This window comes from Aspergillus vadensis (genome assembly GCF_003184925.1).
Source record: "Aspergillus vadensis CBS 113365 unplaced genomic scaffold BO88scaffold_1, whole genome shotgun sequence".
Lineage (NCBI taxonomy): Eukaryota > Fungi > Ascomycota > Eurotiomycetes > Eurotiales > Aspergillaceae > Aspergillus > Aspergillus vadensis.
Genome location: NW_020292039.1, coordinates 1,808,231 through 1,823,499, shown reverse-complemented (window position 1 = coordinate 1,823,499; position 15,269 = coordinate 1,808,231). Strand labels below are relative to the sequence as shown.

Sequence of the window (15,269 nt, the reverse complement as noted above, 5' to 3'; positions counted from 1 at the left end):
CTCGCCGGTCGGATAATGCGAGGCAGGAGGTAGGCATTTTCCAAGAATCATCATCATCCATGTGATAGCTACCCTACTTTTAACTTGATTGTTCATGCTCACTAGCCATCGATCATTTGCACGGGAGGAATCCGAATCATCATGATCACCAGTGGGGGGTGTGAAGTTATCTAGGCGGTAGGTAATTATGGTGTATTGATCTCGACCGAAAACGTGATACGGTCAAGCGGAGGTGGAAGATCGATCCAATTCCTCCATCTATCCACTACTACTACTCTATTGAAGGGGGGGGTGCGGCAGGCGCACACGAAACGAATCCCTAGAATGATGCCATTTTGATGATTGTCGATGATGGAGGTATGAGGTGATGATGTGCCTGCGGATGCAAGACTCATTTCTGGTTATGGTTTATAATTTGCTCAATTTTTTCTTTTCTTCTTTAATTATTTATTTTTCGTGGTTTGTTTTTTTATTTTCCTGGCCCTCCTACGTGCGTATGTATTTCCCCAACCTGTCTGGGGCATTACCGGGGAAAGAATTTGTTCGACGAGATCTTCGAGACCGCCCAGTCCAGACCAGCTGATCGACCATCATTCAGCAATGGTTGGGTACTGAGAGAAGTAGATAACCAGCAGGGGAGATGAACTCACATCGAATGAGAGTTCCCAAGTGACTCGAGGTGACGGGAGCGGTGATCATAGACAGTGCAAAGCGAAAGACCTGGTAGGGCAGACCGTTGCGCTGAACCAAGAGTCATACGATGGGCGAGATCCAATACATCATCATCCCCATGGGACGAGTTATCTACTCCTATTTTATGCCAACCTAGTTTTTGCGTAGGTACCTCCGACTCTGTACCTAAATGAGGCTGCTGACGGAAACCACTGGATGGACTGGAGCACACGAAAAAGAGCCGGGATGACGTCCAGCCTGTTGCGGGTGAGGGCAGACTGACCGCAGTCGGGGGGTTCAACTTTGTGGGGGAAGGACAGCATTGCATCAGCCTCATGACTCAGACGAATCATTGGCTCCGCCAACAACAACACTTCCCTTCAAGGGGGGGCGAGGCGCAAGACGAGGCGAAACTCTCAGCTGGGCTTGCATACGGATAACAAACTGTACCCCAAGAACACGACGATGACTCGACCGTGTCATCTCTGGATGGCATCCCTCCGCGGCAAGGCAAGGCTACGTGGGAATGGCCAGCGAAGAAGGTACCTGCCTAAGTATGTAGGTACCAGGTATGTATCAAGAACAACTCGGGAGGGATTACTGTTGGCACCACGATCGCATAATAACACCGGCTTTTAGACCCGTAATCCCGAATAGATTTCCATTCCTATTTAACCGGTCTTGCTAGGAACCCCCCCTTTCAAGCGCCCCTCGAGTTATTCAGCATTAGTGTATAACTACCGAGAAGAATCATTTCCCCCCCCTCAAATGCAACCCCCTGGACTAGCGCTTAACTAGAATCTTCACCACTTCAGAGGACGCGCCGCCCTGCATCGTGTTTCATCAGTGTCAGGCACCCACGTCTCCGTCAAGAGAAACAACATGGGGCCGCCAAACAAAAAAAGGGGGTTTAAGGTGAGACCGTAACTATGTGGGAGGGAACGAGGGCTCCGGTAAGCTCGGAAATTGAACTCCGCAATATCCCCAGGTCCACAACAATAGCTCTCTAGTCTCTCTATTTGCGCCCGGAATGTACTATTCCCTCCCCAGACAGATAGTCCACCACCTCCGGTACTATCCACGCAGCTACTAGATATCTACGTATAGTATGGCTCTTTCAGGTTCCGATGGGGAAATCTCCATGCGGAGATTTTGCCACCGGCTGTGGAGTCTGTACATATTAAATTAATCGACCGATGACATTGTTCGCTGAATTGCACGGTGCTATCTAACCGGGGCAAGAAAAGGCCCAGGCGTCATCGGGATAAAGAAAGATACGGTCTCGGCAAGTCCAGCCAGCCAAGGGCTTCACGGACAGCCCTTCACGCGCTCGCCATCGCTTCTAGGCTTAAACTAGGATTCCATATCCGTAACTGGGTGGTATAATATGCTCTCATATTTTTGTTCTATTTTCTAATGGAATTTCTCCTTTTGGGGTCTTGCGGCATCCTTATCTACGGGCACGCAAGGGTCATAGGGATAGATTGTATGCCGCAGGTGGTGAATGACAACATACATATCAGTAGTGGTGGACTAGTGGACCTGCATTCGAGGAAGCTCAATAAAAGTGCTACTAGATACTACTCTGTACACTACATGGGATATCCGAGCTGGGAATATTGTTCCAAAGGAGAATCGAAGGAAGCGGGAAATATGCATCAAGCCGTCAGAACAGGCCGCTTAGTGGCAGATCAGATCACAGGCACTCAACCCTCCCACCCCGAGGGGTCCGCGCCGACCGGGGACTAGCACTAGTAGTGGTAGATTCAGCAAGATAGATGGATAGATAGTAGATACCAGCTCGCTCCATTCTTGGAATTGAAGTGTGCTTTAGTCTGCGGAGTCAAGTATGGGAAATCAAGGTTCCAGCTAGGCATTGTCATCGGATAAGATGCAGCAGGGTCATGTATCCGGGCTTGGGTGTGTAACACATGCCACCTCCATGGACCTCCTTCAGCCCACATTGTTGTCACCCGCGAGAATCGAGGGTGATGCGATGCTGTTATCTCGAACCCTGACCAAGGGGGAGGAACCCGACGGATGAAACCCCCACCAGAGCGATATCGTGGTTTTGTTACAAGCTCTGATAGGCTAGACTCGGCTGACGGCCCTTCTTTGCGATCAGCGGATATCGGATCGTGACCTTGAATGGTTCGTTTGTTTGGAGCCTGGAGAGTTTCCCCGGCACGGCGGGATCAGAGAGGAAGGCGTCGCGACCTGGCCGATCACCAGAAATGAAAGGAGGGGGAAAGTGACTAATTAGATTCTTCAGATAAGAAGAGGAAAAAAACAAAAGTACTACTACCACTACGAGACCACTACACAGTAGTATACACGCAGGAAGATACACAAGTGATCATTGATGGAGCAGGTGCCGCCCGCTGCAGATACCAGAAGGTGGCATGGGACATGGTCTCTTTCTCCGCCTAGAATTTGTGAGGGGATCCGGCCGTCATCCCCGCAGACACCTGAGTATGTATAATACACACACACCATGTTCGAACTGTCTTGGGTTGGCCTACTTGGAAATAACCCTGACTCGTTTCCTTATCTATACTGTATGATAATTGTGTATTGCACAAATTTTCTTGTGTGGGGTGGGACCTCCTGTCTGGTCAAACACAGACACACACTCTCTCATTACATACACACCTGGTGCCGGACCGATTGCCGGCACTTTGCCGGTCAGTGAATTTAATTAATCCCAAAGAAGGGGGCGCCCAGCAATCACCCCACCATCTCTCCAGACTTGGGATGGTGGGACAAATGGGGAAAGAGAGGAATGAGGTTGGCACGCAGGTACCGCTGCCCTGTACGTAACCACCCCAACTAGCCGGAGCCACGTACGTTTCTCATCGCATTATTATTGCTATTATCATTACTACTACTAATATTATTATTATCCCGGATAAGGAGGGGAAGAGGGTAACAACCTTTTCATTTGTTCGGATACCACCTACCACACACTCACTGCCTGATCGTGATGGAAATAGCATCCCTCCTTGCCGTTTGATTGGGGGTTCGGATTATTCCTTCAAATCCTGACCAGCCTGGCATGGCACCACTCCATCCACAACAAAGGGGACCTTGTAGTTTTTACCCCGATGTGGCACTGTGGTGGCTGTACTAACCTTTCTATCCCCGCCCTCCCAAGGCAGATAGATTCTGCCTGTGGTTATACTATTTTATTTCTATTGTTTAGGAGCTGTCATGGGCCAACTACTTTGAGTGTTGGTAATATTTGGCAACCAACAACACCAGCCCTGATTTAGCGCCCATGTATGGCTGAGCATTGAGCCGTTGCGCTTAGTAGTAGTTGGTTTTTTGTGCCAGGGAAAAAGGCTTCTTCTATCTCTCGGTCTTTCCAGTCTCCTCGCATCCGCTCTGCATGAAGCCCCAACGCACTATTGAATCAGACTGACGCTGATCATGGTGCGACAACCCTGACCCCATAGATAGTCTAGAAGGGGGAGGATCCATTCTAGAGGACCCCGTAGAATCCCCGGGGCTTGGGTTATCAGCAGAACGAGCACCTAAACCTGTATCTCAGTGGCAATCAATTTTTGAGTTCCCTTTACCCCGTTTATCCATCCTTTGCAAAAGTATTGTTCATTGTCTCCTCCGCTTTTTCGACTCCGAAAGACGGAAGATCTTCCCCGCGATCAACGCAGCCGGGGATCGACACTCAGATTTGGCCAGGCCTCTAACCGCAAAAGGCCATCCCTGTGTCTAAGTCCGGTCACTGGCTCGGCTTCACGGCGCCATGATATGCTCTGAATTACTCTTTTAGGAGTGAGTACGACGCGGATCTACCCTAGCCAAGCCTAACTGACCACTCGGTTGCAGATAACCCTCTCTGACCTCGCCCCGTCTGCAGTTAGTTGTTCTTGATGAGAAGTCTGCGAGTCACGGGTCACTACCACGGTAACTACCGGCGGCAACCGTCTCCGCAAACCCAAGAAATGGGAGTTAAGAAACAGATAAAGAAAAGTCAATGAGAATTGAAGAAGCAGGGATTGAAACGAAAATGACCCCCACTGTCCGTCACGTTCAGAGAGGATCATCGTAAGCGCCAATATCCTAGAAGCCGTTTATCCGCCAAAGGATTGCGTTTCGCAGGAACTGTTCTCTGTTGCAGTTACTGCTTAATTTCTTAGAGGGGAATTTGTGCTCCGTAATGACCCGCCAGTAGTTCGACAAAACCCCACTGTGAGATAATAATTTGCTTCATCTTTTACCAACCGCAAACTCATCCACCAACAGTATAGCGCCTAGCGATCCGATAGGCGATTGTCTATCCCACACCCCCAGCAGAGAATTGGTCGATGCATTCATTCATTTAGTTGAACTTGGGATCATCCTCTAGTCTGGTGCGGAGTACGGAGTATATCTCTACCAGAGCAGATTGTTCCCGGACAATGAAAATTCGTTACTAAATACTAGCATCATGATCAACTTTCATCACACATTCTTTACTGGATTTTCCACCTTTGATTACATGGTGATTGACTACATCACTTCCCCTCATATGAGACGGATGTTCGGGGCCCTGCATTGAGCCAAGTCCAGAACATCGCCCAGACGGGATCATCTAGTTGTACCTTTCTGAGAGGGTGAATGTGAGGCCTCTCATTGATCACGATGCTTTCCCTGACCTGACGTTGCCTGATCTGTTGATGTGGGGTTATCGTATGGTGTCAGACAATCGACCCACGTATGCACACCGGCGGTCCTTTTGTTGCACGAAAGGAATAGAAAAATGAATAGAAAAATCCTTTTTTGTTGTTATCTGAACCCCTCCTCGCCTAATCCAGTCTGACAGCTTGACAACACATAGAAACCACCTCTACTTGTGAGTGAAACACAGGAAAAAGAAATCTCATGGGATAACCTGGATTCCTGCACACCCGCCAAAATGCTACGCTTTGATTCCCATTCCCTGCCCACTAGTCTAGTCGCCGAGGGGCCGCCTGAAGAAAGGAAGCGCAGCAGTTACATGTGAGCGCATGGGCCGCAGAAAAAAAAAGACAAATTCGAGACTTAGGCTGCGCAGCCTGTCAGTCTTAGTCTGCCTTGCCGTGCGGATCGTAAATGTTTCACGAGGAGTACTCGTACTACCACCAAACACTGGGGGAACCAACCAGAATGAAGCTCCAAGCTTAAGAGGCAGATCTTATTATCAATATCGATGATACATTGCATGCGTTGCCTTCTACTGATTACTATTTTCTTCTTCTTCTTTCTTCCTCATGATCACACCAATCACTCATCAGTCACCTCGTTCACTTTCTGGTTTCCCCGTCAATGGCCGGTCGGGCATCCGGTTGCATGCAATGTGGGAATTACACCGCTTGTATGAAAATTCGATTACGTCTCTCAAGAAAGATCTCTAGAGGCAGAGAAAAGGGAATCCCACTAAACCTATCCACTGATCTCCGCAGGAAGGGGCAAAAATTTTCAGCCATTCATACTCTGATGCGATGAAATAATAATATCCACGGCAACCAACCCCAAGTCATGACGTGTAGAGACAGGAATGTTAGCAATGCTACTACGTACTTACCATTCTGGACAGTCTCTGATTTCGTCAATCCCCAGTTGGGTAAGCCGCCGGGTAGATCTTTGTCACCATACTGATGTACCCGAGAGAGCCCTAAAAGGACCAACCACACAGTGGAGTTGTGCCCTGGGCGTTTTCAGGGCTCAAGAGAGATAAGGCAACGAGTCACCCGAGCACGAAGGTAAGGTATGCAGATGGTTGCAACTTCTTTCTTTTTCAGATGACCCTCGATAGCCAAGAAAGATAGCATGCTAGGATATCACTTCCTACCACTTACTGCTTGCTCACCACCACAACACAACTGAAGGCGACATCAGAATGCTTGGCGGCTATGTGCGGGGGCAGAGGGAGAACTCTGGGGAATCTCCAGATTGACTATCGCTCATGGTCATTCGCTCTACCAAGAACCCAGCAATTTACGACCTCTTGGCCAATGAAAATCCCCGTCGGCAGAAAAAGAAACTGATAATTAATTATTACTACTAGTAGCATGAAGGGTGGATGCTAATCAATCTACCCAGTGTGGTGTGCATGAAATGCTTATCAGGCAAACCGAGATGATCTAGTGTAACACGGAGCTGGGAAGGAGGGTGTAGTGGGAGGAGCTGCCTGCTAGCTATCTTGCTAGGTCCGGCGTGCTGGTGGGTGGTGTGTATCACCGTGACCGTACGACGGGCACTGATTGCGGTCGAGGTGCAAATCCCACGGCCTGACCGGTCTTAACCACACGCACCCAAGGAAGGCGCGCGCCCCCCTCCCCACAAGGCGCCAAGTTCAGCGATCCGGGGATCCACAAGCTTCTGGAACGGGGCGTATCGACCAATCATACCAAAGGGGCCGTATCACGGTGATATCGCCGATTCACAGGCTTCACAGCCGCTGCCCCCAGGTTATGCGGGGCCGCGCTTCCGGAATCCGGACGCTTCTACTTTAGTAAAGACGGTACCGGCCATGTTACTGTATGGAGGGTATGTGTCGTATTGGGTTGGTGGTGTGGTTGGAAAAATCTTGCTTCCTTGCTGTCATTGGTCATGAAGGGAGAATGTGAGTTGCTTTCTTATCTGACAGCATTTGCTGCGATGGAATTCCTACGTACTTCATCTACCATATCACCGATCCCATAAACAGGGAAAAAAACAGGGACAAGGACAGGGACAGATAGCGCGCGGGTAATGGCAATCCAATCCCCAAGGTCCTTCAACTTCCTTACGTGACCATATTTTGTGGCCGCGTAGTAGCTAGCGTTGCGGTCTTTGGGTTACCGGAGTATAGCCAGGCCAGTGGCCAAATATTGTATGGAGTAACTACTCCGTATAGAGGACTGGAATTTTACCCCGAAGTTATCCCTCCCCAGGGAACCAACGAACCGCTATCCGCTAAACCCAACACTAACCTTATGTTGTTTTCCTCCCCCTTGTTCTCCCGAATCACACCATCCAGCCCGTTTCTGCACGAATGCCTGTCTAGTGTCTACATCCCTCCCCCTCTCCCCTCTTCTCCGTCCCGTCTTCGACATGAATTCTACTACCTACTCCTCTTACTCCGCAGCAACTTTTTTAATCTACTCAATTAACCAATAATTGGCCATGTTGAAGTTAGATTGTCGCAACCCGGGGAGGGCGCCAGACAGACGGGCGGGCAGGCAGAAACAGGGGGGGCGGAGGGGAGAAAACCCGGGGATTGTACGGAGTAATTTTTATTATTTCTTTAATATAATTTTATTTTCCTAACGGTCGCTTTACGCGCGCGCGCGCGCCGTTAGCTAGCTAACCATCTACTTACTTATTTTACGGGGTATGGGACACTATAACGCTATGCTACTTTACTTATCTCTCGTGTTGTGATGACACGTCGCCTGTAAGGTAAGCAAGCAAAGCGGGATTTCGGGGGGGAAGGTACGGCGAGCGCCGCCGCCGCTGACACCCTGGTTGTTGTGGCGCTTTTCACCTTTCTTTCTTTTTCAGCCCTTGGATTATACTAGTTTACCTATAGTTACTTACTATACAGAAGGAGTAGATAAGCTGGTAGTTGTTGGTTTCCTTGCTTTGCTTGATTACACAGGATAAGGAGTGATTACACTCGGTCGGGTAAATTGCCAGTACCTGAATCTAAATCCTTCCAACTTTACTTAATTACTAGTAGCAAATACTACTATTATCGAACCCCGTGTCTATAATTATAACCACCAGCAGTGCCAGTGTCAGTGCCAATGCCAGCGCCAGTCCAAGCTCCAAGATAGTGTCGTCTATAGCTTCAGTGATGGGACTTCTCTCCCCCAAACCGGTAAAATATTAATGAGGATTGACTTGACCCATTGCCAAGTGGTGCGCTCCTTCCTCCCTTCCTAGTTCCCTCAGGTCCTAGTTTGCTTTAGTGAGGTACTAGTGTAGGTGGTGAAAAAGCTTGGGGCCGGGAGGGGATGGAATTATGATGATGGGTTTGAGATAAGGATTTTTCTATTGCGGTTAGTTCTTACTAAGGGTGATGATGATGACGGTGGTGGTGCAATTGTCGTGACCATGCCATATATTCTATACTACTTACTCACTACGATACCCATTATTGTCTATTTCTTTTCATAGGAAAACAGTGAAGAGAACAACCGTAGGCAGACATTACACACGGACCTGGCACTACTAAATAACATATTAATTAATATATCAACTAGTAGTTAGTTAGCTGCCCCTCTCTGCTTCTTCCCCCCCTCTCGAGCTATGACGACGATCTCGGGGGGAAGTTGTGAGGAGAGGAGAGGGGAGAGAAGACCAGAGGCTAGAACTATGACCCCTTTCACATGATAACCGACTATAGTATGTATCGACATGAGTCTAAGCTTGCAGATTGCAGTTTTTAGCTAGGTTAATTAACTTCATCACTTCTGCACGGCATATGTAGCCTACTAAGTAAATACCTACTCTGATGCTATTTTATTTTTCTCTGTTGTAGTATGTATCGATGTATGATGTAACAAAAACTGTAATTTTGTTATTGTTGTCCGTTATTTTTTTCCCCAGACCGCCACCACCTAAGTAACCTAATGAGATTAGTTAATACAGATGGGATGGAATAACGGGGATAGATGCCTAGGTGGGATAGAATAGCCAAGACAAAACCCAAGACAACACTGAAAGGGGGGTAATGGATGAATGAATGAGTGGAATGATAACAACTACGTACACTCTTTCTTTGACCAGATGGTAGTAGAATGGAACCATAATTTCTTTTTGTTTTCTATCCTAATACTCTGTACTAAAGGGTGAGAAGGACCAATGAGGGAATTACCCAATTGGGAATGATGGGGTAAGAAAGAAAGAAAAAAAAATCATACCAGACGGAGACAAAGAGTCACGGAAGATGGCCGGGATTGCGTCATGAGAATGATTTGCAGCTAATCCAGGAGTCGAGACATGGGCCTGCCTTAGTGGCGGCGCACTGCCGCGTTTCTAGATGACAATCTCCCGCGTCTGGAGGACTGGATCAGGCTGTTGACTAACTAGTACTTAGTCTAGTAGCGCACCATAACTGGACAAGGGTTGTTGTGTGGGTTGTGTGGACTACGGAGGGGGAGAAAAGACCGGAGATCCGGTGTATTAGATAATATCGGGTTCTAATCTGACTAGTTATGTTAGTTGATTCTTGTTGCTTTGCTATGCTTTGCTTTGCTATCATCATTATCGTACAGTTAGTTATGTAGGTGCAGCAGCAGCAGCAGCAGCAGCAGCAGCAGCAGCAGCAGCAGGAGCTCAGCTCAGCTCATCTCAGCTCAGCCAGTCTACTCCGTAGTAGCTTTTGCCACGTCAGGGCACTACTGCTATTTTCTTTCCGCTTCGCTTTGTTGGGGCGGGAGCGTACTGTCGTTATCCTAATCTCTCCTTCTAGTGGTACTGGGTCCCTTTTTTTTTTTGTCTGCCTCTTTACTCCGTATACATGTGATGATTTGACTGGACTAGAGAGAAAGGGAACCACTCGTGAAGAAATTTCGCGTAAAAAGAAAAAAGGAAAAAAACCAACCAAGGCACCACTCACCGTCCTCAAATCCAGACAATTTACGAACAAATTCCGGGACAGAACCTGCAAGAATGATACGGTGATCGGATGATTTCGGGAGAATTCCGGGCATTCTTCCCCTCTGGGGCCCGTCTTGCGACTAACGGGGCTGGCTGGATAGTTTATCAGGGCGGATTGCGGAGAAATTTCTTACCTAACTTGCCCCCTCCTCGCTCTCTCCAGATGGGCCGGAGCCACGGGCTGCCCCGAAAAGGGTACCTCGGTGAAGGTACCTTTGCGGTTAGGCGCTTTTTCCTGCCCTGCCATTCTTTCCCTTCTTTCCCCTTGTGACAAGACTGACGACCGACCTCCTCCTTCAAGGAGCTTGGTACTCCGTAGCGGCGTAGCGCCGTAGAGATGTCTCCTACCTAACCAACTAACTACTACACTAGATGAATTTTTTCCTTTCCCTCTAACGGAGTACTTCCACCCCCCTCCTTTACCTTTCCCAGGTTTGATTGAAGCCCACCAACCACCCCTTCACTTTCCTCTCCCCCTCATCCACCCCCTCCCCTCTCTAGTCTCTTCTCCCCCGGCTGAGGCAATTTTCCCATCCATCGGCATGTCCGTCCCGAGTCCTGGATTCTTGCCGAGTCTGTCCCGAATCCCGTGGTGGTCTGAGCCGTCCTGACTGGCGGCTTCCCTAAACCAGCCCTGATTTCTGGGGGTTGATTTCCGGTGGACGGAGTACAATCCTCCCCCTTCCTCGTTTAAGGGTCACATTAATCCGGTTACTGCTCCAGGCAATCATGTAACTATTCTGGAGCCGTGATGTGGCCAATACACTGGTAGCCCCATTGTTTTCCCTTTTCCATTATTTTTTCCCCCCTCCGTATGTCGGCATTTTCTCCCTTCCGGTAGAATGTTTGCCCTGTCTATCAGTTTAATGCTTATCACACGTTAAAGTTTTCAATGATGGCTTCTAGTAGTATTTTTCTTCGATTTTCGCCCCTGGCTAGTTTTACTCTGTATAGTCTGAGTTTCTCGCTTCTGCGCAAGACTGGGGCTTCAGGGAATATAGCGGTGAGCAAACAAAATTTTTTTTCTAGCCAGATGTTCCATCTTGACTCACACGAAAACGTTGCCAAAAAAGACAAGATGTGTGCCCAACCCGGTTCCAGCCATTGGGGCCATGTCTTTTTCTTTTTTCCCTGTCCAGCGTTATGCCGTCGTTATGTGCCATAATTGTGCGAGGGTGGATCCTTCTCCTCCCCCAAGTCAGGACTGTCAGACCACCCCCATATAGTTACTACTTACGGATACGGAATAGTCGTTATCAACTAATCGGCTACTTTAGTCCTTAACCGCCGGATTCAGCTGTCACGTGTGTTGGGGTCGTTATGAGTTACTCCGGACGGAGGTGAAACCCTGACAGATACCCCAGGCACAGCCGTGTCAAATCCCGATGCTCATTCCTGCTTGGGGTGATAAATGATATTCCGTCCAATCCGTTCAATTGATAGGCGGAATATTTCTATCCCCCTCCCTCCAAGGGATTTCCCCATCCTATCATGGACTCTGGCTAGTCCTCAATTTCACCCTCATTCATTGATTAGTAGTAGTAACGTAGTACTAGTACTATCCTAGGCCAGGGTGCTTGTTCATATCGGCATATCCGGACACGTGCCGGGGTAATTTACTCTCGTTCGAGTATAGCTCACCCAACCAACACCTGCCAATTACTACTAGTAACTATCTACTTACTACCTTGTTGGTGTGCTCATAAGCGCTACGGGAAGAAGGTATGGTGTGAGATAACAACAACAACAACAACAACAACAACAACAACAACAACGACAATAACAACAACACGGGGCAGCAGGCACCCGTATTACGAATTGCCATAAGCAAGCACCCATGATGCCAACCGATTGGGTGCTGGGATAATTGTCTCGAACGACCGAATCTGCCCATGGCGCAGCTCGATAGGCATGGAATTGTTCTAGTCCTACTTATAGTCTTAACTCAGGGGTACAGTCCTGTCACGCCCCTGGTCACGGGCGCTCAGACTACGCCCATGACGTCGGGTTTTGCAGCGCAGAGCAGTGCTTACTGCTCTCCAGCTCAGCTGAAGCTACTATGTCTCTGCTGCCTGGCTGGGCTAGGACTCTGTGATGGTGCGAGGTGGAGGGGTCTAGATAACACTCCACCGACCAATCTATCTTCTTCTTTCCATGCTCTTGGTGATAGGATTAGGGTCGGCGGTTTCGAATCAGGTAACAGCCATGAGCCGGTTAATATCGAGGGTGTGAGAGCAACCGCCCGGGCATGAGTCCAGCCCTTTTAGATGCCGAGTTCATCTACTACTCACTTCTTACCCTTCGGGGGAGCCGGTGGTTCGCCATTGTTCTAAGGCAGAAGCTGCTTTTGTACCCCGCTGGTACTTACAGTATCGTCTCTGATGGTGATGGATTCGGTCTGTGTTGGTAACTTTGTTGCGATGACTATGATAGGGTAATTGAGGTTGTTCCCGACCTTTCTGGTCATGATGCAAGAACGTGTAAGGTTGTTCCTCATGGTATCCTACTATGGAGGTAAATAATGTGTGGACATGTGATCTTGGTGTAACACTCTGGTCTAAATCATGTTTCAACCTAAGGACTAAACTCCCCCCGTAAAAGGTTTCTGAATACCTTAAAGACACGAATGTGTCGACAATCATCATTACCAGTGTCCAGTGATCGAGAATGTTGAGTTGAATGTTGATACCAACCTTTCATGCTGCATGATATCCGTCTTGTCTCACTTCCCACCTCCGATACTCTTGACTCTCCACACCCCGGAGACATGTCCGATATGGTGATATCAGGACATATACTGAGCGACATGACAATCCCTTGGAATTGAGCGTCAACCATGACCTGTCAGTTCTTCCTTCTGACATATCCCATACCAACCACCCTTATTTCACTCATCTCCTGTCTTATCTTCTCAAAGTATATTCGGTAATATTACCCGATGCGGTCGCGATGATGTCGCGCCTCAATATTCTGCCGCGTCTGCCCGCCTCCCGTCGGCCGAAGCAAAAGTCATTCAGGCATGCTTTTTCACCATTGCGATTAGTCTTGTGCTGTTGAGTGCCGTTCGTTCAGTTGTTGCCGGTGGCTATTCATTTCCTGTAACACAATTGTTCGGGGCTGCGATTGCCCCGGCTGCCCTTTTCTCACCACCCTCTCCTTTCCCTCTTTCTTTCTCTCCATCTCTCACGGCCATGGCTCCCCCGCGCCAGCGGACGACAGCCGCTCAGGATGACTCTCGCTCTGAAGGCTCCAGCACTGCAAGAGAGCATAAAACGACAACGGGGAAGTCTCGCAAGGGTGCTGGCGGTGCAGCAGCAGTGGCCGCTTTGAATAGTCGCGAGGCAAAAGCCTCTGCGAGTTCTGCAAACGTCACCAGCGCTCCGGCTGGAGGCGAACAGGACAATTTGCCAAAGGTACGCTGCAATCGGTGTTAACTTGCTCTTCCTTGATTATACATTCACTATATTCTCCATACCACTTCCTTTCATACTGTGGTATCATATCTGACATGGATTGGATGTAGATCCCCTGGTCCGAAATGCCCCTCGAACTCCTCCACTCCTACCGACATGCCTACAAGCTGTCTACCCCAAGCGCGTTCTCCAGCGAATACTCCCACTTGCTACTCTCCCGTGGAATCGGACTCCGATCACCAACTTCTATCGCCGCCCAGAGAGCACACCTGGCTCGCCAGGACCAGACGACGAATGGTTCCCAGTCGAGCGCATCCACATCCCGAAAAGCTCTGCAGAGCAATTCCTCCGCTCCGAATGGTGTCAGCTCAAGACACAAAGACCGTCCGTCAAACAAAGGCCCGGATACAATTGATGTCAAGGGTGCGCTGCATCACATAATTGGTCAGGAAAGGGTGTGCAAGAACCAGCTGGCCGTCACAGTGCGTAAACACTTCAACAGCGCTGGTCTTGCGGAACAGGAGGCTATTGCGCGGTTCCTGTACAAGGTCCGTGAAGAGGGACGAGGACGACACTTCCGTCTCAGATTCCAGCCATAGTTCCTGCGCCATCCTTCTATGACCTCGTCTTTCCCTTTTTATCACCTACCTCTGATCCCGGAAGAATCATCCCGGACCTGCGGATATGTCGTGGGCATAACCTCGGCTCATTGTGCTTCTGGTCTTGAGCACAATTTTTACGAGTTCGGGATTGAATCTATCCCAGGACTGCACGCCCTCTATCCTCCCTACTCTTCACCTTCAACGCCTCGCCTCTCTCCTTTCACCGGTCACCGGGCATCCTAGTTCCTTTACCTTTTCATGATACCCATTGGTGCTAGTTCAGATAAGTACTTCTTTCTTGCTCCTTTTCACTGTTTCCTTTGTTATCCTGATCTGTCCACTCGAGATCACTACTCTCTGTATGTTCCCTCTGAGCCTCATCTGCCTCCAAGATCCTGTCATGCTGGCTATCTTGTACGCCGCGTTAGACCCTCGGCCATCAGTGCACTACTCTTTTCCTTCTCTGGCTCATATACTTGTACATTATTACTCGGAAATGGGATATATCGGCGTTTTATCTTCATATTGTTTAGAGTTTAATTGCAATAATATACTACCTGTCCTGGTTCATAGTATTCATAATATCTCTTCACTTAGTACTCGTCCTAGGTTATAACATATACTACTTAGTAGTGTGTATATATATATATCAGTATGTGTAGTCCACTAAGCGCCAACTGAGACATGTATAACTTAGTAATTCATCCAATTGCATTTTCCTCTCCCTGTCGATCTTTTGCACTTCACTTATACTCACTATATACATTCCACTTCATTCCATTCGATATTCGTCCCTCCACTGTCCTACCGGCCAAAATCGAACCATAAAACAAGACATGAAGGATAAGTAGCAACAGCAGCAGCGACAGCAAGGATAAAGATAGATAAAGCCACTAAAACTAGCTCAATGAATAAAAACGAGGAAAGAAGAAAAGAAGGAGAGGAAATTAACAAA

The 15,269-nt window shown here is 48.6% G+C and overlaps 3 protein-coding genes across 3 annotated transcripts; 2 read left to right on the top strand and 1 right to left on the bottom strand.

The window, feature by feature from the left end:
• Positions 1-168: 168 nt before the first annotated feature.
• On the bottom strand, positions 169-808 carry BO88DRAFT_400318 (uncharacterized protein). The gene has a single exon (XM_025705532.1). The coding sequence runs from the start codon at positions 393-395 to the stop codon at positions 186-188; it is 210 nt and encodes a 69-aa protein (XP_025568442.1). The 5' UTR covers positions 396-808; the 3' UTR covers positions 169-185.
• A 12,409-nt stretch (positions 809-13,217) lies between these two features.
• BO88DRAFT_18559 (histone deacetylase complex subunit SAP30 Sin3-binding domain-containing protein) lies at positions 13,218-14,442 on the top strand. Its single transcript, XM_025701784.1, has 2 exons — positions 13,218-13,712; positions 13,823-14,442. The coding sequence occupies exons 1-2, from the start codon at positions 13,491-13,493 to the stop codon at positions 14,309-14,311; spliced, it is 711 nt and encodes a 236-aa protein (XP_025568441.1). The 5' UTR covers positions 13,218-13,490; the 3' UTR covers positions 14,312-14,442.
• On the top strand, positions 14,442-14,978 carry BO88DRAFT_18548 (uncharacterized protein). Its single transcript, XM_025701783.1, has one exon. It carries the CDS (start codon positions 14,573-14,575, stop codon positions 14,852-14,854), a length of 282 nt encoding a protein of 93 aa, XP_025568440.1. The 5' UTR covers positions 14,442-14,572; the 3' UTR covers positions 14,855-14,978.
• Positions 14,979-15,269: the final 291 nt, after the last annotated feature.

Bases quoted from the DNA above. Each gene is read 5' to 3' on its own strand.
- BO88DRAFT_400318 (XM_025705532.1), bottom strand. From the start codon at position 395: ATGAGTCTTGCATCCGCAGGCACATCATCACCTCATACCTCCATCATC.
- BO88DRAFT_18559 (XM_025701784.1), top strand. From the start codon at position 13,491: ATGGCTCCCCCGCGCCAGCGGACGACAGCCGCTCAGGATGACTCTCGC. The intron at 13,713-13,822 runs GTACGCTGCAAT...GATTGGATGTAG, and splicing joins AACAGGACAATTTGCCAAAG to ATCCCCTGGTCCGAAATGCC.
- BO88DRAFT_18548 (XM_025701783.1), top strand. From the start codon at position 14,573: ATGATACCCATTGGTGCTAGTTCAGATAAGTACTTCTTTCTTGCTCCT.